The following is a 23,127-nucleotide window of genomic DNA, read 5'->3' as shown; positions in this document are numbered from 1 at the left end:
TCACAGATGTTGATACACTAGAGGGTAATAAAATATTTTATTTTGTAGCAAAATAAATAAACAGTTAAATAGATATGAAAGTACTTCTCTGTTTAATTAGACAAGTACCAATTTGTTTATCTAATAGAGACAAATCGAAGCTGAATCAATCTCAGACATGTACACATTCCATATAATAATTTGCTAAACCTTGTAGTGAATAAATAGCATGAATTATTCTCTTCACAGTCAGAAACATTATTGATAATCGATGTAATGGAACTAGAATGTTGATCTTAAGAGCCTACCGTACTCTAAAAACAGTAAGTAAGCATTAGAAAGACTATAAAACCATTTGAGTGTGGTTTGCAAATTCAGACAGGACCTATGTGTCACATCATATTAGAAACATCTGACCTTATTCAATCAACAACATTAACCCCATTAAATAAAGATGAGAATTTCTAAACCAATTTAAAAGTACAAGGCAAACCCAAATTGATCAAACCCCTCCAGCTCCGCTTCAATTGTGTAAGGTGATGGTTTGTTTGCAGTCGGGGCAGGCCTGGTGGTGGCTGGAGCCAGGCAGCCCCACAGCGTGCTCAGTGGTGGCAATCAGCAGTGTATCCAGGGTGATCTCTGTGCACTTGGCTATGAAGCGGATGAAGGGGCGGACGTCCCCTTCGTTGGCTGTGTCCAGGGCAGTGTAGTACTCTGCCCGTTGTTCTTTACGGATGGTAATGGGTGGGTATCGTGCTTGCATGAGCACCAGGTTCATTAGAAGCCGCGACGTGCGTCCGTTCCCGTCTACAAAGGGGTGTACGTAGACAAGCTTATAGTGGGCGAGGGCTGCGTACTCCACAGGGTGCAGCTGGAGGGACTCCTCTGAATTGAGCCACTGCACCAGCTCCTGCATGTGGCGCTCCAGGTCCTGAGGGTGGGGTGGGATGTGGTGGCCCACAAACACCTGGCTAGTACGCAGGCGCCCTCCTTCCACAGGGTCTGCGTAGCCCAACACCCGCCGGTGGATCTCCAGGATGTCACTGACAGTCATTGCCCCGGTGCGGGACAGCAGCGTGGTGTTGATGTACTTCATGGCTGCGTCCACACCGATGGCCTCGTTCTGCTCCTGCAGGCTCTTGCCAGGCACAGCGTAACGAGTCTCGAGTATGTGGCGGATCTCAGAGAGTGTGAGGGTGTTGCCCTCGATGGCCACTGTGTGATATATATGGTGGTAGTAGGTCTCCTCCATCACCCTTCTGAGGGCAGAGTTGCCTTTAGGGATGGACATCAGCCGACGTACTTTGCTGTCAATAACACCAAAGTGGCGTTGGTCGATCTCCTCCACCAGGGGGAGGGTGCGGTCACGGCTCACCAAGGCCCTCTCATTGCATGGCGAGATGGCCAAGGCCTTGGTGTAGAGGTGGTCTGCCTGGACAACGTCCTTCTCTTCCAGGATGGTCCCTAGCTCAGTCAGGGCGTCCACAAAGTCTGGGTTCATGTTGAGTGCGTGCACTAGCAACTTGTGGGCCTTCTCTCTCTTTCCCTGCTTCTTCATCTCCACAGCCTGTTGCAGTGCTGCCTTGGCCTCCAACTCTGTCTCTGCAATCAGCATATAACACATTACATAATCGTTGTGCTTGCCAAGAACAAATATATTGAACATCTCTCAGAAGTTTCATAATGTGAGTCATGAACCAAACAATGTGCACTGAAACAAACCCATGATTTCCTCTGGTAACTGCAGTTACAACACTACTAGCTGAACATGTTTTTATCCTGTGTGTCCATAGGGTGAAGATAACTTCACACACTTACCTATACTTGGCTTGGCCCTAAAGGGCAGGAGATCAAGGGCTGTGAAGGGCACAGTGAGGCTGGTGGACCCCACTGCACGCTGATTGGTCCCCCACAGCTGGCAGCGCAACATGGCAATACCCTTCAGTGTGGCACAACACTGGTCCTCCACCCCAACCAGGGGCATCAACAGAGCCACGAGAGAGCCCAAGAGCAGGCACAGCAGCGGTCCCCATCCACCAAGCACACGGGTGGATCGCCACACCGATATTACAGCCATCATCACCGATTGTATTCTCCATTCTCATGTGACACGTCACCCATCTATTCCATCTGGGCTAGCCGAGGAACAGCTGTGGAGCCGGGAAACAATCACGTTTTTACCAAATGTGGTTAACATATAATGATCAACAAATCGTACAGTGGTAGATATACACGATATAGCTAGGTATTAGCCAAACCCAATATCGGCGTTATAAAGCTCAACGACTAGCTAAAATAGCAGCTGTCAGTCTCAGTTGCGGTGGAGCTGTTACCTAGGTACGTTAATAGACACTAGCCACATCTCCGCATACTCACCATGGTATTATAGCCACCCAATTCTAACGAAAAAACAACAACAACTAGTTAATGCAAGGTGAAGAATTGCACGTTCTTGTGATCTTTACCTCTTAAATCCTCTAATTTGCGAACTAATGGCAAACGCTTAGGATTTACAGGCACCTCATCAACTTCCTTTATCGCGAATGAAGGGCTTGCCAAGATACTGGGATATGATTGGTCAAAATGGACTTGTTGTTGCTATTGATTGGCTCAGAGAGAGGGCTATGCGTTCGAAGTCATCGCTCTCTTTTTATTTTATAAAACCTTTTCCCGAAATGCCTGATTGACACAGGAGGCTTAATGTGGGCTGTAGCAGAGAACCTTTTGGGCCCAACACTTTGCGATCAACCTTCCATGTTCTGAGATACCTTTTGCAGTGAAGCTTTAGGTTATTGAGTCTCAGGGAATGGGCAGTGTACAGATAACTGACTGCCACAAGCCAAACCCCTCGAGGAACACTTGATCCTACTCATTTGATGGGTTTGATTGATTAATGAGAGTTTTGCATATCTCTTCTAATATACAGGTGCATCTCCAAAAATGTAAATATCGTGGAAAAGTTCAATATTTTTCGTAATTTAATTCAAAAAGTGAAACTTTTATATTCTCTAGATTCATTACACATAAAGTGAAATCTTTCAAGCCTCTTTTGTTTGAATGTTGATGATTACGGCTTACAGCTCATGAAAATCAAAAATCCAGTATCTCAAGAATATTACATAAGACCAATCAAAAAAAGGATTTATACTACAGAAATGTTGACCTTACATAAAGTATGTTCATTTATGCACTCAATACTTGGTTGGGGCTCCTTTTGCATGAATTACTGCATCAATGTGTGGTGTGGCATGGAGGCAATCAGCCTGTGGCAAATGTTGCATATCATTTGGAAATCAACATCCCAGAGTCTGGAGGAAGAGTGGAGAGGCACAGAATTCAAGTAGCTTTAAGTCCAGTGTAAAGTTTCCACAGTCAGTGATGATTCGGGGTGCCATGTCATCTGCTGGTGTTGGTCCACTGTGTTTTATCAAGCCCAGAGTCTACCAGGAGATTTTAGAGCACTTCATGCTTCCGACTTGGCACCTGTCCACAGTGCCAAAACTAATAGTAACTGGTTTAATTACCATGGCATTACTGTGCTTGATTGGCCAGCCAACTCGCCTGACCTGAACCCCATAGAGAATCTGTCAAGAGGAAGATGAGAGACACCAGACCCAACAATGCAGACGAGCTGAAGGCCACTATCAAAGCAACCTGGGCTTCCATAACACCTCAGCAGTGCCACAGGCCGATTGCCTCCATGCCACGCTGCATTGATGCAGTAATTTGTGCAAAAGGATTCCCAACCCAGTATTGAGTGCATAAATGAACATACTTTTCAGAAGGTCGACATTTCTGTATTATAAATCCTTTTTTTGATTGGTCTTCTGTAATATATCTGTAAGATACTGATTTATTTTTATTTTTATGAGCTGTAAGCCATAATCATCAACATTCAAACAAAAAAGGCTTGAAATATTTCACTTTATGTGTAATGAATCTAGAATATGAAAGTTTCACTTTTTGAATTAAAATAATGAACTTTTCCATGATATTCAAATTGTTGTGAGGCACCTGTATGCTATGAAATTCTGTATGTCCTCACATTGGTTGATCACGGTCAGTGCTAGGAAATGGCCAGCTGCCCCACAATTTTTTTTTTATAATTCTGTCCTCATTTCTTTCTGTAGTACTGAGGACCCCCTGGCGTCACATGGTAGCAAAAAAATATTTGATGTGTGAATCCGTTCCCTCGATTCAGTAAATCTGTTCCCTCGGTTTAGTAATCCGTTCCCTCGGTTTAGTAATTAGTTCCCTCGGTTTAGTAATTCGTTCCCTCGGTTTAGTAATTCATTAGGGTTAGGGTTAGGGTTAGGGTTAGGCCCTACGAGCCAGAACGATCGCAAGGATTCTAACCCTAATCCTTGCAATCGTTCTGGCTCGTGGGGCCTAACCCTAACCCTAACCCTAACCCTAACCCTAACCATAACCATAACCATAACCATAACCCTAACGAATGACCAAACCGAGGGAACGAATGACTAAACAGAGGGAACGGATTACTAAACCGAGGGAACGAATAAAATAAAAAGTTCTACCATGTGACCCCAGGGGGGCTCTGTACTGTTGGATATGGATGCTTACATTTTTAAGGAAAACATTTTGGTCAGTGATCCAGATAGATACAGTATAACAGAAATCAGTTTTATTCATCAGCAGAGGATTTCTCTGCACCAGGTTCCACTTACAAACATTAGAGGGCAGTATTGCCATACTTTATATTTTGCACAAAATAATTTCCATCTTATGCCGCTCTAAATTTCATAAGAACAGTGACTACTACCATTAATATCATGACTACTCATCATCATCATCATCATCATCATCATCATGAATTGTTTTTCTCCACATTGCTGATTGAATAGTTGTTGTGATTACACCAAAACTGTTCAATTGGTTCATCGTAGTATTTCTGCATCTCCCCATTTGCCTTTTATGAATTCAGGTAAGATGTACATTGAGAAGTCCTGCTGTATGACTACCTGAGTGCCGGTGGATTCACTATCCTTTGTTTACTGTAAACATGCTGAGATGTGAAACTACCCCTGCTGAATTCCAGAGCCACTGCTGATAGATCAACATCATCTGTGTCTAAAATATGCTTCATGTTCTGCTAACAATTAATGTCCCAAATAAGCTTGTTAGCCATTCTCTGGCTTTCCTGCTTCCCTATCATAGTGTCTATCCACACACACACACACACACACACACACACACACACACACACACGCACACGCACACGCACACGCACACGCACACACACACACACACACACACACACACACACACACACACACACACACACACATTTCTAAGAGCAGATGCTCAGCAGTCCAGAGAAATAAGAATGTTGTTAATGTCATCAGGCAGGATACATATAATCATATTGAAATCCTTTGGGAGTGTAGAACAAGGGCTTTTGTAGAGCGTCAGATATACAGTGCTAGCTAACTATCTGCATGTGTAACCCACATATACACACCCTTCCCAACAGGCTGAGGCCTGCTAAAGCTGTCTGCATCCTCTGTGGTACCAAGGAGACACTGTGATTTATTGCATGAGAGCTCTCCCCTGCAACCTCAAGCAGTTATAGCAGCCAAGTGTATTTAATGTAAAGGCTCCAGCTCTCTCCTCCACCCCCACCTGGACTTAGGTGGAGTGGAGGTGTACATGTGAGAGAGAGAGAGAGAGAGAGAGAGAGAGAGAGAGAGAGAGAGAGAGAGAGAGAGAGAGAAGAGAGAGAGAGTAACCTTAGGAATAACCGTAATCAAAATGTTGCAAATGATTAACTGCTCTGGGGAAATAATGCTCTTCCAGATACTGTGGATTTGATGCTAGAATCAGCCACAGTACTTATGCAATTCTCACTGCACCAGACCACATATATTATTACAGGTACTGTAAGCCTTGGAGGACACTACCCTCCATAATGAATGAAACAAGGCCTTATTGCTAGCCACGGTGAACAGAGATACCAAACCCTCAAAGGCTCATCCTTTTATCTGAAGATTCAAAGCTATTATTCCTTCATCTTAAGAAATGTCAGAGGGAGAACAGAGGGAGAACAGGGGTGTCTCTGCGCCTCATTTCCCACAGACAGTCTACTTAGTATGCCATCTAGGTGCGCAATGCCATCCCATATGCACCAAACTGCATGTTCAGGGCTATTTTTACCAGGGCTGTTTGTCGGCGCTTCTTCAGAATGGGAATAAATCAGTGCCTCTAGCACTCTGTTCTACAGCACATTCTGCTTCATATTGTTCAGCTGTATGTCTTCCTATGACCACTGAAGCAAAGGCAAAGCGGAGCCTGTAACTCTTAATAGTAGAGAGGTAGTTAGTATCCAGCTATTATTGATTATGTGCTGATGAGATTATTAAAGTCATTTTTATTATTGCGTAATTTAATTACGTTTTTGAATGTATCGAAACTATGCAGCATCTCGATCTGCAGGCTATTCTTTTTTGCACCACTAATAAGATCCTCTGCTTTTGACTGCCACTCTGATAAGTATCACATTTCTCCTGTTTAATACAGGATGTGTACCAGCTTGTTTGTATTGCTTCAAGGCATTGTAATGAGGCCAAACCCTCAATCAGCTATGGTGTTGCCAAGTACATTTCTGGAGAAATCTGAAATGTGCCAAAGAGTTCAATATATTAACCCTACAGGTCATAGAAAATTGTCAGTAGAAAAACGCAAGATACATACTATTATTACTACTATTATGGTGCAATGTCAGAGTCTTGTTTTCTTTGCCAATACAGTGAAAGATATACTAGTCAAGCAGAACCAGGTGTAATATACTATAAATGAATGGTATGAGTCAGTTTAAGGTTTTCCAATTGTGATAGCTCATCTGAGGACAAGCATGATTAATACTTGATTGCGTAGAGTGGAGGACCACTCACCCTATGTGCCCCCACCAGACATTTAGCAGTGATACTGGCATGCTTGACTAAAGCCTCTGCAACGCCTTAGCGTTAAGGGTTATCTAAAGAGCCCATCAAATAGAAGGCCAATAAAGTTAGTTTGCATGCAGCATGGCCACTGCAAGGAATAAACTGAGATTTAGCATAATATTAAGTCTCATTAAAAGCAGAGAAGAGAAGCATTGGAGCACCACCGTTATAGCACTGCCACCCACCAGTCCGAATCAGCTCTACAGTAGGGGGACAGTCAGCATCCCTGAGTAACCAACTGATTCTCAGTGTAAGATCCCAGTCCATTACTCCATTAGTGCTGCTATTGAGGCATATTACAGGACTTTGCCCTCTGACCTTGAGGATGTTCTCTTGGCCTAATGGCAGATGCTTATGTCTTCCACATGGGAGATTGGGGTTCAACCCTCGTTGTGTATATAGGAGATTCCTCTGTAGGAGATACCTCTAGTTCTGGAACTGAATAGCAAAGGCCTAAAAAGGCTACACAACCCACACCTTTTCAACCACAGGAGATCAATCCCTATTAAATTAGCATGATGTAAAATGTTTTTAAAAGATGGTTATTGCAGTGTATTGAGGATGCCATGACTTCCTGACAAAAAATACTACCTGTCTAAATCACTTTTTAATGACCTTATGATTAATTAATCTAATGATCTAATGATCTAATGATTTTAATAATCTTCTTCTAATGACTCTACCAGAGGTAGTGCAGCTTGTTCAAAGGCAATACTGAACCCTAGACAAATAGAGGGACCTGGAGTTAGCTTGTTGCGTTATGGTATTATGCCTTTACATTGATTATATCGGGGGGTGTTATATTAATTGGGTGAATAGATATATGGTGCTGTTTTCTACACTCATCCACCTGTGGGTGAATTATGATTCACTCTCTCCTGCGTGGTTTGTTTCTTAATTTTTTACAAATCGAATATTTTATGTCATTGAGAACAACAGTGGAATCGGGTTGCCAAGGAAACAAAAGTGGGAGGGCTGTGAAATGAAGAATGGGGTCGCTTAGTTCTTGTTTTGCTTTTTTATGCCTGGACACATGTAGAGGTGACCTGCACAGTACATACTTATTCCTCTTCTTTTAATCATTGTTTTACAAATATTACGTCATTATGAATGTCCTACATTTGAATAAAATTAGTCTTACAGCTATGTGATGATGATGATGTTGATTTTCAGTGTTTTGCGCTTATTTCGAGTATTAAGCACAGTTTGTTGCATCATTGTGTAGGTGGCACATGTTTTGCTTTGGTACCATTTTGTAAAACCATTCCACACATTAAATAATGAGCAGCTATTCTCAACTTCAAACACACAGACAGAGCATCACATACATACACATAAAACTCAGAAGGCGTCTGATCTGCAACAGTGACGACATACCGTAGCTAACCCTCTGGGTGAGAATTCACAACAACACTTCAGTTGAGAATAGAGCATAATTGAAAGGGAAGTGTCTATGAGGCAGAATGAGCCATGGTTGAGGGAGAAACAAAGTTATGAGATGGATGACCCTCAGGTCATGATGTGGGCTAATTCTGCCTCCATCTGGCATATGCTCATACAAGCTGAAACCTTTCGGCTGCAGGAATGGATAAAACTGTGTGGGTGAGAGGATGAAATCAGTGATGAATGCTAATTCCCAGTGCTTTGTGCAGATGCAATTAAATGCCTCATGTCACTTTGGCATTATTATTCTAAATGGAGCAGTCTTACAAAACAGGTTACGTGCCTGTAATCTGGGACACGTTCATATTCTTTTATCACCCAGATCAGTCGTGCCAGATGATAGCAATTCATGGTACTGTACATGAATAACAAGCCAGAGGTGATGATAGGCATAATGTACATTTCTACTTTCACTTGGACATTTTTAATAATAATTTAGGGGTAAGGGTTTATGTAATCTGCACATGTGTAACAGATTACGTTATGAGTCATGTGTGCCAATACACACCTACGCACAGAGGCTCAGAAGGCAAGACAGCCTCCTCCAGATTGAGACAGATACAGTGCTCCATCACAGACAATTAAAAAACAGACCTGTCTCAGGGTCACTTGCTTCAAGAGGTAGAACATCCATCTGCCCACCTGGAAAGAAAAAATAGACAAATCTTTCTGGCAAGGCACAGCCCCCCCCCCCCCCCCCCCCCCTCTCTCTCTCTCTTTTCTTTTGTCTCTCTCCTCAGATTCTCTCTCTCTGGCTGGTCTTTAAAGCAGCCATGCTGCCTGTCTGAGGAGAGGCTTTGTTCTGGGTGACAGAGCTGGGTGTCAGAGATAGAGGGATCTCGTTAGACAGTCAGAGAGAGAAGGATGGCCACTCGCTTTCCACTCTGTGAGTATGGATGGCTCATGGGGGGGGGGGGGGGGGGATATGGATGACAGAGTAGAGGGGAAAGGTATAGAAGAGAGAGAGGGCCTCCCAGATAGTCTGGATTATTACAAAATCGGGAAAATATACAATTTATTTTTACCTATTTAGTTTGTTGAAAAGTAAAGGTAGGTCTTTTCAATGCTCAACCTCTTCTCTCGCTTAAAATGTTAAGTAGTGGCCATGTCAAGGTCAATATGGTTTCCATTGGTACAATAAATTATTTTCAGGTCAAGCAGGTTAAAGTATATATATTGCACTACAACCTCAGTGGAACATACAACAAATTGTCTGGTTGCAGAATGCTTTTGTATACACATTTTATGACCTCTTCAAATAATTTCTGACCTCTAACCTTACTCTGAACCCTCTCTCAGTATGTCCTTGAACCTAGTGACCCTAACCTGCTGATGTTAGGCACAGGGAAGTTTAGTAAGGACTATTTCAGACATCAGCATCATGGGTATTTCATTCTCCTCAAAGGTTATGCCATACACCAATAGCCTGGTATGGTTTGAGAGGAGAATCACTCTTAATACGATGCCCTTCTAAAATTCCAGAGGAATACAATTAGGCCTGAGGGAGGGGGGCTTTTTCTACATGACTTCCTGCCTATGGTGTGGACAGAGTGGACATGATTAATTCCCTTCATGCTCTTATCTGTCCTTCCTCTTTACCTCATTGACACTGCCCCCCGAGGGGAGGTATTTCACATTGAGGCCTCCTTTATGAATGACTGAACACAGAGGATATTCTCTCTCTCTCTTTCTGTGTAGTCATAATTCTGTGTGTGTGTGTGTGTGTGTGTGTGTGTGTGTGTGTATGTGCGTGTGTGTGTGTATGTGGGTGTCTGTGTGTCTGTGTGATCGTGAGCAAAGCATTCAATTAAACTTGGTAATGTTTTTTAAATAATTGGTGATTAGACACCCCCCTTATCATATCATATCTCCTGCATTGATAGCCACATTCCTCAGGAATGGACTCCTCCTTTGGGGTCTTAACAGCTTATATCAGAATCAACAAGTACTGTCGACATGTATATCCTCACTAGCTCTGCAGCTCGGCTTTTCTAAGCCTGTTTTGACCACTGTTCCTTATATCACAAGAATGTAAACAACCACGGGTAACATCCAACTCATCAGAATCTAAATCAGAACCAGACATCATGTCATAGGCTAATGTCTTTATTTCCTTCTAAGGCAATGACAGATGTCCGTACGTTAAAGACGTGGATGTACACACAGGTCTCAGCTTTGTTATCTGACTGTCAGTTGACCCTGGGGTGCAGCTTCTGCTTTATCTGCTGGTAGCCACTTCCCCATGAAACAGACCAAAATGTACAATAACAACCTCGCCAGTACTTTTCCACCATTTATATATCTCTGCATTGTGTTAAAATTAGTGCCTTCAATTGATTAACATGTTTTATTAAGTTAATCACAATAATAGGCTGTGATTAATCATGATTAGTATAAGGTTTAAAATGATTATATATTATGATACTATTATACTATATATATATATATATATATATATATATATATATATATATATATATATATATATATATATATATATATATATATATATTATACTATTACACTATATTTACTTGTATTTTGGGGGGAGATAAAACAAAAACATGTGTGGTGTTGGAATAAAGAAATGCATGACAAACTGGTTAGAGGAATCAGAGTAAAAAAACAACAACAACAACAAAAAAACGTTATTATAACATCTCAGCTTAGTTTTGATGATTTGTGAATAAGATCTCTTAATTTGCAGAGTAAAAAAGTATTGTTGTGCTTGACTTTGCCCACAATGTCCACAACCAGATATAGAACAGTTACAAAGTAGGGTCTGCTAAAAAGTGAATGTAAAGGAAAATCCTGTCCAACCTCTCTGGGCTTGGGGTTACGTTTCCTGGTTCCACTTGGCCCAAGTCAGGGCCGAGAACCCTGACCCGCTCTAGAGCGACAGCGAAAGAGTTTGATAGACGAAGGGGCGTATTCATTGAGCACAGCCGGCTCCGGGGCAGGCAAGGGGAAGAAGGGGAAGCTTGGGGCATGGGGTCCTATCGGGGGTCGTTCACTGGGGGCAACTCCATCGGATCATCTTGAGGGGGCAGCACTCCTACCGGGCAGGGGCGGAGATTGTTACAGTGGAGTACCAGGACCTTCCTGTCCTTCGGGGCGGATGAGGTACACCGGTTGATCGGGGCTTGGCTGCCCAACCACCATGTGAGGTTGCGGCACCCTCCGTGGAGCAAACTTCCCATGCGCCCGAACCCATAAATTATTCACCAGGACCTGCTCTCCTGGCAACAGTGGTAGGGCCCGAGCCCCCTGGTTGTAGCGAGCATGGCCCCAAGCCTGATGCCAGGCAGTGTTCGCCCATACTTGCTCGTAGGCCGCTGTCAGTGACCGGTGATGGCACTGGACCCACCCTTCCAGAGTGGTCCTCCTCTGCGGGGGCGAGACATTGTGTATCAGGTCCACCGGCAATCGGGCATGGCGGGCGAACAGGACGTAGTCGTCCTGATACTCATCCCCTTTTATGGCACCTGGGCAGCAGTCTCTCTGACTCCTCCACCAACCAGCGCTCATTCATCTGTGACACAAAGGACCCAGAAGACTTGTAAAGTGGTATCAGATGGGTCAGGCAATTCCTTTGACTCCCAAGCATAGAGTGATTTGCATATATAAATATCATAGTCGTCATGTAATATAACCAACGACTGTCATCATTATTACAACCCAGTATACAAATCAGTCTGTCTTGAAACCCCTCTACAGTGTTATCTGCTTTTGCCATGCATGTCAGTAGAACTTGGTAATATGATAACATTTTAAAAATGAATTACGCGTTACGGTTTCCAGATTAATCACGTGCGTTAACGCGTTAACATTAACAGACCTATTTAAAATATGACATGACATCATAATATCACATCACCCATAGTCTTAATCAATAGTCTCCTTTGGTCTGTAGATTTTCCTCCAAGCTAATTAGGTGCTATTGGGTTTCAGCAGTGCCGTCAGGTGAACAAATAATCTGGTGTGTGGGCTAGCAGAGAGACCGGAGATAGAATTAGCCCTGAAGCCTCAGGTGGGCAGCCATTACCGACGACCTCCTGGGCCTCAAGTTTCACTTATCACTGAACATCCACATTCCCCTTGTGCAGTACAGGGGAAGTGGGTGGACAAAACACTGGTATCAGTCACACGAACCAAGTCAAACACCAACAGGGACATCTCACAGCATACAGCGATGACTCAGCTACTGTGGGCGGCAGGAAATCATTATCTTGTCATACAGACAGGGGTTATGGAATGTGCTGACTGGTGGGTTGACTCGATTGGTTTTGACATCATATTTGAAAGACAGTTCTTTCTTTTCAGAAAAATATTCTATACTAGCTACATGAACATTAACAGTAAGAGTTCAAACATCCTGCTACTGGATGGTTTCCAGTTTCCTGAATACTTATTGCTGGCCTGGCATCGATTCCATTAGTCCATTTGGACACTAGTCTCTGATGGTAAAACATAAATAAATTATGTGTACATGTCGAATCCTGACAGTTAGGGTTAGAAAGAGCATGAGGTAATATAGATTTAAATAGAAAAACATCCGAGACAATTTATCCTATTGTGGCTGTTAGGGTTGAAATATTGTAACAGAAAAATACTCCTTGTCTTGAGTCTGTTCAACTTATATTTCATTATATGCACCTTGAAGGCACCTGCACACTTCTGTCCTGTTCGGTATCTTTAGTCCTTAAAAGTTCAATTTCACTATGTTCTATCTATGACGGATCAGGCAGGTGTATCAGGCTGTGTTATTACATGTGTGCATCAGATTTTGAGTTTTCCTTAAATGAAAACATTAGTGGATGTCAAATGATCTGAATAAACTGACAGCAGGTGGGGAGTAGGGGGCTGGGGGCATCCAATGACATTGAGATCTGACTAATCATTGCAGGCCCATATGGCGCTTAAGCGTGTAGCTCCCATCTGGCAAGTGGCTCCTCGTAACATCGCCAGTGAGAACCAAAACAACAAATAGCCAGTGGCACACTACAGTCCCTCAAGCGGCACATCTGCAAGGCCTGTGAATATCTAGCATGTCTAATCCCTAGAGCCAGTGTGCCAGAGCTCCAGCACATCCACTCTGAAGTTCTCTATGCTTCAGAGGACATTGGCCTCGACCCAGCTGCCTTGCGTGACTTGAAATATGACCAGAGGAGTTTCCTTTCCTCTTTGAGAAGTTTGCGGCCTCTTGCTTATTATTCGAAGCATATTCACAATTATAATTCATATCCCGTTTTCTATGCATGGGATAGTAGATAATTGATGTCAGATCAGCACCACCACAGAAGAGCCGGAGGAGAGGAGGAGTGTGGGTATTGATCTGGACCACTGGGAATCGAATCTCAGAGTGCTGGAAGTCAATCAAGGACAACATTAAGTTACTAAAAGGATTATATGTATTATTTACAGATGAAAGGGAGACTAGAATAACTGAATGAATGAATCCAATTATGAACTTTAGTAGGTCAACAATAACTTTATAGAGCAAAAACACATCATTACATGTCACTGAAGAACTAAGCCCAAGATTAAAAGTGAATATGTAAAAAAGGTGATACGCTGCTTTCCTGAATTCCACATTTCATGTCTCTTCTGAGTCTGTTATGGAGAATGTTGTCAGATTGTGGGAGGTGTGGAAAACACTGTTAAGAGGGAAGTTTGCAACTATGCAGCATATCGCCTTTATTTCTTGAGCTGTTTTCTCCCTTCTCACACAAAAACTACAAAAAAGGTATAACCAACCAATGGGATACTAGCGCAAAATGGATGCAAGTTGAAACGCAGGTGTATTGATCATTTGTGTCGGTGGTAACAGGTGAAATTACCACTGCCTGCACTGAGATGGGTGGAATAGCAGTACAAGTGGCGTGTTTTGACATCAGTTGTGCTGAAAAATTCTGCCCCTGCAGCAAGCACAATTGAAACCAACTTGTTCGTCTGAAGCTACAATACTGGGACCATTCGTGACTGGGCTACAGGAAATCAAATACTAGGTGAATGTGTGTGTGTGTGTGTGTGTGTGTGTGTGTGTGTGTGTGTGTGTGTGTGTGTGTGCATAGGACACAAATACATTTGGATTTTATGCATTTCAAGTGGTATCTTTGTAATCATGATGACATAGACATGTCTAAGAATGCAAATCTAAGAATGCAAATCTAAGAAATCAAATAGAGTGCAAAAAAGTAGCATCTGCACACTCAAATCTATCGGACCATGTAAACAACAGCTGTATGATGAGTTTGTATGACGCAGTTTGACGAGACTGAATGCATTTTGGGGAAGTTGAGTGTGAATAGTATCCTCACGACGCATACTCAGAAATATTTTATATCTGAACATCATACAACCATACACTCTCTGATTACATGCAAAAATCCCCCATGAGCCCAGATCTCTCTCAGGAACTGTGTCACTAATTAACTTCTGTGTCAGCAGATACAGTATGTTTGATTGCAATAACAGGATTAAGATGGGAAAAGCCATCAAGATGATCACATAAGATCACAGGGCCAGCAGAGCCATATTGGATTGTCATAGGCCTACTGTAGCTGCATGATTTATAGAATTTAAGTCTGTGTCATGGTTTATTGTTTTATTTATTTATTATTGTTTTATTTTACTCCAAATGCCAACCTGCTTTGCGTTCCAAGTTTCAAGGCAGACTGTCCAATTAGCTTTTTTATACGTGAGAGTGCATTTAACAGACATTCTGTCTGAATCTACTGTATGATAATGAGAGCAACCAAGGTGTGTCTGCCAGGCAGCATCTGACTTCAAGCTCTGATGTACCTTGTCATTGGGAATGCAGGTAGCAGCGTCCTAAATCGGCACTTGGATCACTTGATTAAACTCTGTTGCTGGGTTGCTGCGGCAGACAGCCTGCAAGTGTGGTAAACAAGATAAGTGAGACTTATTATGGCAAAGACCGTTGTATCTGCTGTTTTGCTATTTGTATTCCATTGGTGGGCAAAGGATGTGCCAAGATGCGCAAAATCGTTTTTATTTCCTCAGCTTTGAATTCCCCAGACTGCAGGGAAAGGCTGCAGGGAAAGGGGAATTTCAAATGTTTCGCTAAATGTTCTGCTCCTGTAAAATGAACTGTGAATTTCCACTCAAACACCCATAATCTGGTTTACAGCCATCTCATGAATCTGGTCATATTAGAGCATATGGGAACATTTTCATTTCTAATAGTTTATTTATTACATATTAAGGGGAAGCAGCCTCAAATCACTGTTACATAACATTGTGTGAATTGTTAGAACTCAAGCTTTTTACAAGAGAACAATCTCTAGTTTTCAGTTGATACATTGCAGGGGCGGATTTAGGATCGTAGGAGATCCGGGGCTTAGCCCAGAGGGAGAATATAATGTGCGGGAAAATTTTGCCTTCAACCTTCAACTTACCACCACCTTAAAGCGGACAAAAGGCACTGGAGAACACATATACATTCACACCCTTTAATGAAGCAAACTAATTGTGGTGGTTCTGGGCACAGAGGGAGGTCAGCACACGTAGCTCCCCCTGCCAGTCACCATCATTTATATTTGTATAGAATTACATAATTGATGGGCTGAGGCTAGTTATGTTACAGTATGTATATCAGGGCAGACTCTGTGCTCACCACTTATATTGTATTTAGAGTCTTATCCTGTGTTATATGATGATATATTACATGTATTGTTGGCCTGTGTATAGTACTGTGAAATCAAATCCCCCCTGGGACATTAAACAAACTTAGTTAGTTAGCGTTACATCTTAGGATAGATTTGAGTCATGTTCTGTATACATACATACTACCATAAGGGCATACTTAATGTGGTTACTCCATGTTTACTAGCTGTAACATTAACGTTACATCATTCTTTTTCACTTGTTACTCAGTCAACCAGAGTGCAGATATCAAAGACTATCAGCCTGTTATTCACTTTATTTGTATAAAGTGAATAACCACTTCATTCCATCTGTTTTTCAAATAAAGTCCATTCCATTCCATTCCATTCCATTCCATTCCATAAGTATTATCCTTTGTTTGATTTCTTACCATGTACCGTAACAGTACCTTGCTATGTTTCATTTTCATTATAACATAACGTTATGTTATGATAGCCAGCTAGCATTAGCAAACCGGAAAAGTAGTGTCAGTGAGTCAGTCACCTTTCTAATAAGATTCACAAACCTGAAACATCATCTATGTCATCACTGCTGGTGATGTCATTGTTGTCAGCTGCTGATACGGCTGCTGCAACAGTTCTTGGCGCTTGTTTTGTTGAAAACAACTTTGGGATATCCATCCTTACACTTTTGCAAGTCAGGCACTGATTGAGATCACTTCTTCTTCAGGGCAGGGTAGGCTACGCAGTATGCAGGCTAATGTCGCGCAGCTGCTGCCTCTCTGTTGGACTCCGGTACGGTACTGCACGTTACTCACGAGATTTTTTTTGTTATTTTTTTTTATTTTTAAGTAAAACATTCGGGGCTTTTCAGAAAACATCCGGGGCTTGAGCCCCAGTAGCCACCCCCTAGCGCCGCCCCTGATACATTGTATGTGGGAGCCAATGGGAACTGAGCTCCCATATGGAAGGTCTGAGCTCCCATGAAAGCAGTAAAATCATACATCTGTGGGGGTCGCTAATAATACATTACCACAACCATTATTTTATTTAAAAAAAAAAGTCAATGTAATGAGTATTATTTATATTTATTTGTATGATAAATATTCTAAAATAAACACGTTTTCCAAAAGAACTACTAGGATTGCTGCATTAATGCAGGTAGTTAGGCCTCTGCTTGTCTGCCCCGTGACAGTGACAGCATTGTAGCTCTGTAATATTGTATGTTTTGGCAGTTTCCCATCTGACACTGACAATCTGACATACGCTCACTGAACATTTTATAAGTAACACTATAATAATACTGGGTAGGGCCTCCCTTTACTCTCAAATCAGCCTAAATTCTTCGTGGCATTGATTACACAACATGTTGGAAACATTCCTTTGAGATTCTGGATCAGATCTGGTGACCGGGAAGGCCACTGAAGAACACTGAACTCATTGTCATGTTCATGAAACCAGTTTGAAACGACTTTTCTTTGTGACATGGTGCATTACCATGCTGGAAGTAGCATTAGAAGATGGGTACGTTGTGGCGATGAAGGGATGCACATGGTCAGCAACAATACTCAAACAGGTTGTGGCATTCAAGTGATGATTGATTGGTATTACAGTAACAGGCCCAAAGTGTGCCAAGAAAACATTGCCCACACCATTATACCACACTCCACCAGCTTGGACTGTACAGGTGTTCCTAATAAAGTGTTCTGTGCGTGGATATAAGACAGCTAAATATTTCTCACAGATGTAGCTAGGAAACAGCACATTTCTTTGTTTTTACTTGAATAAAATGACAGCATAGCAAGACAGGCATTATAATGCAAGAAATCCAAGAGTATTGTGAGGGTTTTCCCTTCCCTCCCGCCTGGGTTCATAAAGCTTGTTAATGTAAAGATTTAACACAGAGCCATGTTGGCCCATCTGTGCTGATGACTGCTGGCACACTGCCAGTACTAGTCCTCCAGGTTGTTAACAGGGAAATAGCGTGTATCTGTGTGTGTGTGTGTGTGTGTGTGTGTGTGTGTGTGTGTGTGTGTGTGCGCGTGCGTGCGTGCGCGCGTGTGTGTGCGTGTGTGTGTGTGTGCGCGCGCGTGTGTGCGCGTGCGTGTGTATGTGTGTGTGTGTGTGTGTGTGTGTGACAATTATTCACAGGTAAAACTAAGGTCAAATCATGCAAACATTTGTCACTGATTATTCAGACATTTCTGTGCTAAATAAATATTTGCTTAGCAGAGGGATTCATTACAAAAGCCATAAAGTTACAAAAACTTTGGCAAGGAAAAGTGTTATACTTAAGCCAAAGTAACAATGAGAATAATCATAATAAAAAAACTGATGGCTTAAGTACTCTAAATGTCCATAATAAGATAGATCAAAGGAATCAAGATTTTAAACACCCTTGTGATTATGTTTTCTTCTTTTATCACCATGTGTTTCGCCCTCTACAGTTATATTTTTGCAGAAATCCTGTGATAAACACCTTTTTGCAGTTGGATCTGTTTTGAATAATGTTATCAAAAATCCTCTGTTCTGGTTAATTTTTAACAGTCCACACCTGTTACTCATAGCCTGCCTCAGTAGTTTTCCAAGCCTTAGACACACACACATTTACAGCCAGGCCAAACCGTGTCACTATTCATTCCCCTCACTCACTGGAAAAACCCTTTGGCAAAGACTCCATCCCTTTAGTCCAGTGAAAGCTTGCCAGCATTGCCAGGGCTTTGGAGGCTGCACGCATTTGGGGCACACCACATGGCTTCAACACTCTGGGGGCAAGAACGAGACTAACACCACATGAGGAGAGTTGATGTTGTACATGTAAATCAACAGTGTTTTTTTCCACTAGAGGGTCACAGAGTCATAGTGAGTGTCACTGTTTAAAGAACAAGAACAATAGTTCTGGGAACAGCAAATAGCATGCACATTGTGCTAGATGGAGGCCCTGTAAACAACTTGCAGCTATTTGGATAACAGGCTAATTATCTTCTCTAATGAATGACGCTGTCAGTCAATACAGAGAGATGGTGCAAATAGTTTTATCTGTAGTTTACATTTTACATTTTTGCATTTACATTTTTTTAAATTATGCTTGTTGTGCAAAGGAGGTCAAGCCAATATTTGCAAAAAACAGTAGTGGGCCTAAAAGTAGTGGGCCTAAAATCTGTGATGCTTTGCAAATATTTCTGGCACAGTTTTTTTTTTTTTTTTTTTATACTTTATTGCAGGACTTTACATTACATTTCACATGTTCATTTCACACACTTTACAAGTTCTTCACTTGTTTAAGTTCATCCTGCATCATTTTTGTTTGTTTTTTTTATTTTTTATAGAGAGAACAAGAAATAAAGAAAATAAAGAATAGAGACTAGAGAGAAAATATTTTAAAAAAGAAGAGAGAAATTATAGGGATAGAAATAGAAAAGTAAGAGACAAAGGGAGGGGGGTGGGAGGGGTGGGATCGGGGAGGGTTGGGGGGGGGGGGGGGGGGCTTCCTTCCTACTCATTCATTCGGTCCATTTACTCCAGTTCATAGTGAATTGCTCTTCACGGCCTCCCACTTTGCAAGTAATTCTTTCCATTTCTTTTATGTCTTCAACAGTTTTTTTCCAATTATTAACGGATGGTGGGTTTAAGTCCAACCATTTACGTGTGATTTGCTTTAAAGCCGCGATACGTAGTATGGTGTACAAATATTTATCTCCCTCTCTGTATATATCTAATGGAATAAGACCGAGTATAATATTGACTGGATGTATAGGATTTTGTAAAGTAAATGTATTTTTTATTTTTACTTGAACTGCCTCCCAAAACCTTTTCAATTTAGGGCATGTATAGAAAATGTGTGTGTGATTGGCTTCTCGTTCCGTACATTTCCTCCAGCATTCTGCATTGCCTGTTGGCCTATATTTTGACAACATTTTCGGTGTTAGGAAGATCTTCATATTTATTTTCCAAGCAAATTCTTTCCAGAATTTTGATTGTGTTGTCTTAAATATTCTTTTGCATGCTTCTTTCCACTCGTCATCCGTAATTGTTATTGCTAATTCGTTTTCCCATTTTTCTTTAGTGTTATCTTCTTGTATCTTGATTTCTTGCATGATTTTGTAAATTTTTGAGATTTTTGTCTTTTCACTGTTTCTATTTTTGATCAGATATTCCATTAGTATATGTGATCTTTGTTCCTGTCTCCTCTGCTGTGTTATAAGGTAGCTTCTAATTTGTAAGTACTTAAAAAAATGGCTATTACTTATATTAAATTGATTAACTAAGGTTTCAAATGACTCTATCATGTCATTTGTAAACATCTGTGAGTACACCTGTAGTCCCTTCCTAGCCCATTCTTCTAATATTTTGTCTGTTTTATTAGGTAAAAAGTCTGGGTCACTGGCTATCTCTCTCAAATAAATACATTTGTCATCACATTTATACATTTTACGAATAGTTTTCCAATTTTTGAGGGTATTTTCTATGCATCTGTTATTTCCACTATGTTTTTGAATATCCTTTAGACTCAGAAAAGGTAGTGTTCCTATTGATATTGATATTGCTTGTTTTTCTATGTCTTTCCATTTGGTTTGAACCGAGTTATTCATCCATTTCATTATTGTATCTATTTGAGTTGCATGGAAATAGGACTTTAGATCAGGGAAATTAAACCCTCCTTTTTCTCTGGTTTGAGTTAGTATACTAAGTTTTTTCCGTTTACTTTTGTAGTTCCAAATGAAATTTGAGAGCATTGTATTCCATTTTTTGAAGCTACGCTGTGGAATGGGAACTGGTAATGTTTGAAATAAAAACAGAAACTGTGGGAGGATCATCATTTTGACACTTTCTACTCTACTCATTTAGGATTCAGGTGTTATCTTCCATCTATTAAGATCTTCTCGTATTTTATTTTCAAGGGCTTGATAATTGTCGGTGTATAATGTTGTTATATCTCCAGTGAGGTAGATTCCTAAATATTAGATTTTCTTTGCATCCCATTTCAACTTGTATTTTTCCTTAATTTCCGAATCTATCTGTTCTCCAATTGTTAATACTTCACACTTACTTTCATTTAGTTTATAACCAGAGTGTTTACTATATTCTGTAATTGCTTCCATTAGGCTTGGTAAGGATTGGGCTGGTGATGTTAAATAAACAACCACGTCATCTGCATATAATGCCAGTTTGTGCTTCTGGCACAGTTGACAAATAAGGCAGTGGATAAGTCATTAGATATGGAACTGATCGATTTCATCATCGATCGATTTCTTCAATAGATGTTTAATTGGTGCTGGAAGTTTAACAAGCTTAGGCCAATATACAGTAAGGCTAGAGAGATGCCCCTCATCAGACTAGTCCTGAAACAACATTGTCCACTGGCTAAGGGTCTAACAATAACAGTATGAATGAATGAATGAATGAATGAATGAATGAATGAATGAATGAAGTAGCAAAGACAATAGAGTGAAACTACAGAGATACATCATTGCCTTTTAAGATTAATGCCATTGCTGCACAAGGTTACCACTACACATGATTATCACCCACTCATGATCCCATATTTCAAATATCCTTTCATTTAATCTGCATTGTTGAGCTGGATATCAGGTAAGGAGATTTCTGTTGGGGAGCATAATAGTCTAATGCATTTATGCTCCTTCTAATCTATATAATGGGTCTGAGCTAATGCATTTTCAAGAATGCTTCGATGCAAAGAGAATACTCAAGTTACTATAAAATGCAATCGAAATGGCATTCTAATTGACAGGACCGGAACCTGATGCGGATTTCAGGGCAGAGAGGAAAAGAAGACGAGGGCAGAGCACACTCAACCAAGCCAGGGGAGAGAAACGAGCCCTGATTGTGCTCTGCGATTATATTCATGAATCTTGTCTGGCTGTGTAATGCGAGGCTTGAGAGCATAAGAAGTACAGCATGCAGGCAGAGTGGCTGATGATGGGTAAGGAGGCAGCTGAGGAGTTAATGCTAGGGGAAATTAGGTCACACCTGGGTGAATACAGCAATACAGAGAGTTCTTCAAACCTGGTCTCCACACTGGGTTAGCTCTGTTACGTCCCTGGCTACACATTAGATTAGATGGCTGGCTACCCATCAGCTCATTGTTTTCACACTTCCTGTCATTGAAAAACACATTTACATTTAAAATATCTCTTATCCTGCAGAGTAGCGATACTGAGGGAAGTTTGTCATGCAGAGTACATCGGTCAATAGGCAAATCAAGTTAGGTGTCAAATAAATTATACAGTTCTGTATAAGATTGTTGCATTGTGTTGTTTAGTCCTCAGATAGATTGATAATGTTGCCTGAATATAACAGATCTGGAAGTGGAAGTATTTTTTAGGCCTATTATTATTACTATTATTAATCATACATTAATACATTGAGACATGCCTCTACTGTATATGTTGAGCTGCTTGGACATTGCATTTAAAGACGCTGTTTTGCCAATCATAATTTCTCCACCGTTACAAAAATTCTACTTGAGTAATGACAGACTTTATATAGGCCAAATATAGGCTGTTTTCATCCAAACAGATTGTGTGAAAATGTAAACATTTTCTGCTAGTAAATACCCCCCAGAATACAACTCTGGTTACAGCGAGAACCCACTAGAAAAAAAGGTGGTACTAACATGAAGCAGCCATATTATGTCTAGAAGATTAAGGGCCGGTTTCACAGTCTAGGCTTGAGCCTAATCCTAGACTAAAAAACATCTTCAATTGGGGATTTTACATTGAAAGTGTGATTTAGTCCAGGACTAGTCTCAAGCCTTGTCTGTGAAAACAGCCCTAAATATGTGGCAATTTTCATAAAAATCCATCTTTTGCAATTTCACCGTAACATGTTATGTCAATGGGAACATTTTCAATGGTAATAAATGGGACCAAATAAATTGTCTAATCTATCTACGACAGTACCTGCTGTTGGCTAACTAATACTGTATGTTTCTATGACAACTGCCGCCTGTGAGCTGCATGAACTATAGTTGGAGGTGGATGCTAGCAGTGGTTTCCTCTCTCAATAGGCCTACATGAAAGAGATACAAATATAACTGTGAGTCTGTGGCAGTCTTCCCACGGTGCTATAGCTAGGTTATCACTGTTTGTCAG

The 23,127-nt window shown here is 41.2% G+C and overlaps 1 protein-coding gene across 1 annotated transcript; it reads right to left on the bottom strand.

The window, feature by feature from the left end:
• Positions 1 to 29: 29 nt before the first annotated feature.
• ficd (FIC domain protein adenylyltransferase) lies at positions 30 to 2,502 on the bottom strand. Its single transcript, XM_080532713.1, has 3 exons — positions 2,356 to 2,502; positions 1,798 to 2,129; positions 30 to 1,581 (listed from the first exon to the last, which is right to left on the bottom strand). Exons 2-3 carry the CDS (start codon positions 2,057 to 2,059, stop codon positions 503 to 505), a joined length of 1,341 nt encoding a protein of 446 aa, XP_080388839.1. The 5' UTR covers positions 2,060 to 2,129; positions 2,356 to 2,502; the 3' UTR covers positions 30 to 502.
• Between the last annotated feature and the right edge of the window lie 20,625 nt (positions 2,503 to 23,127).

The sequence above is a fragment of the Nansenia antarctica genome (assembly GCF_963989245.1).
Source record: "Nansenia antarctica genome assembly, chromosome: 5".
Taxonomy (NCBI): Eukaryota; Metazoa; Chordata; class Actinopteri; order Argentiniformes; family Microstomatidae; genus Nansenia; species Nansenia antarctica.
This window is presented reverse-complemented; position numbering and strand designations above follow the sequence as displayed.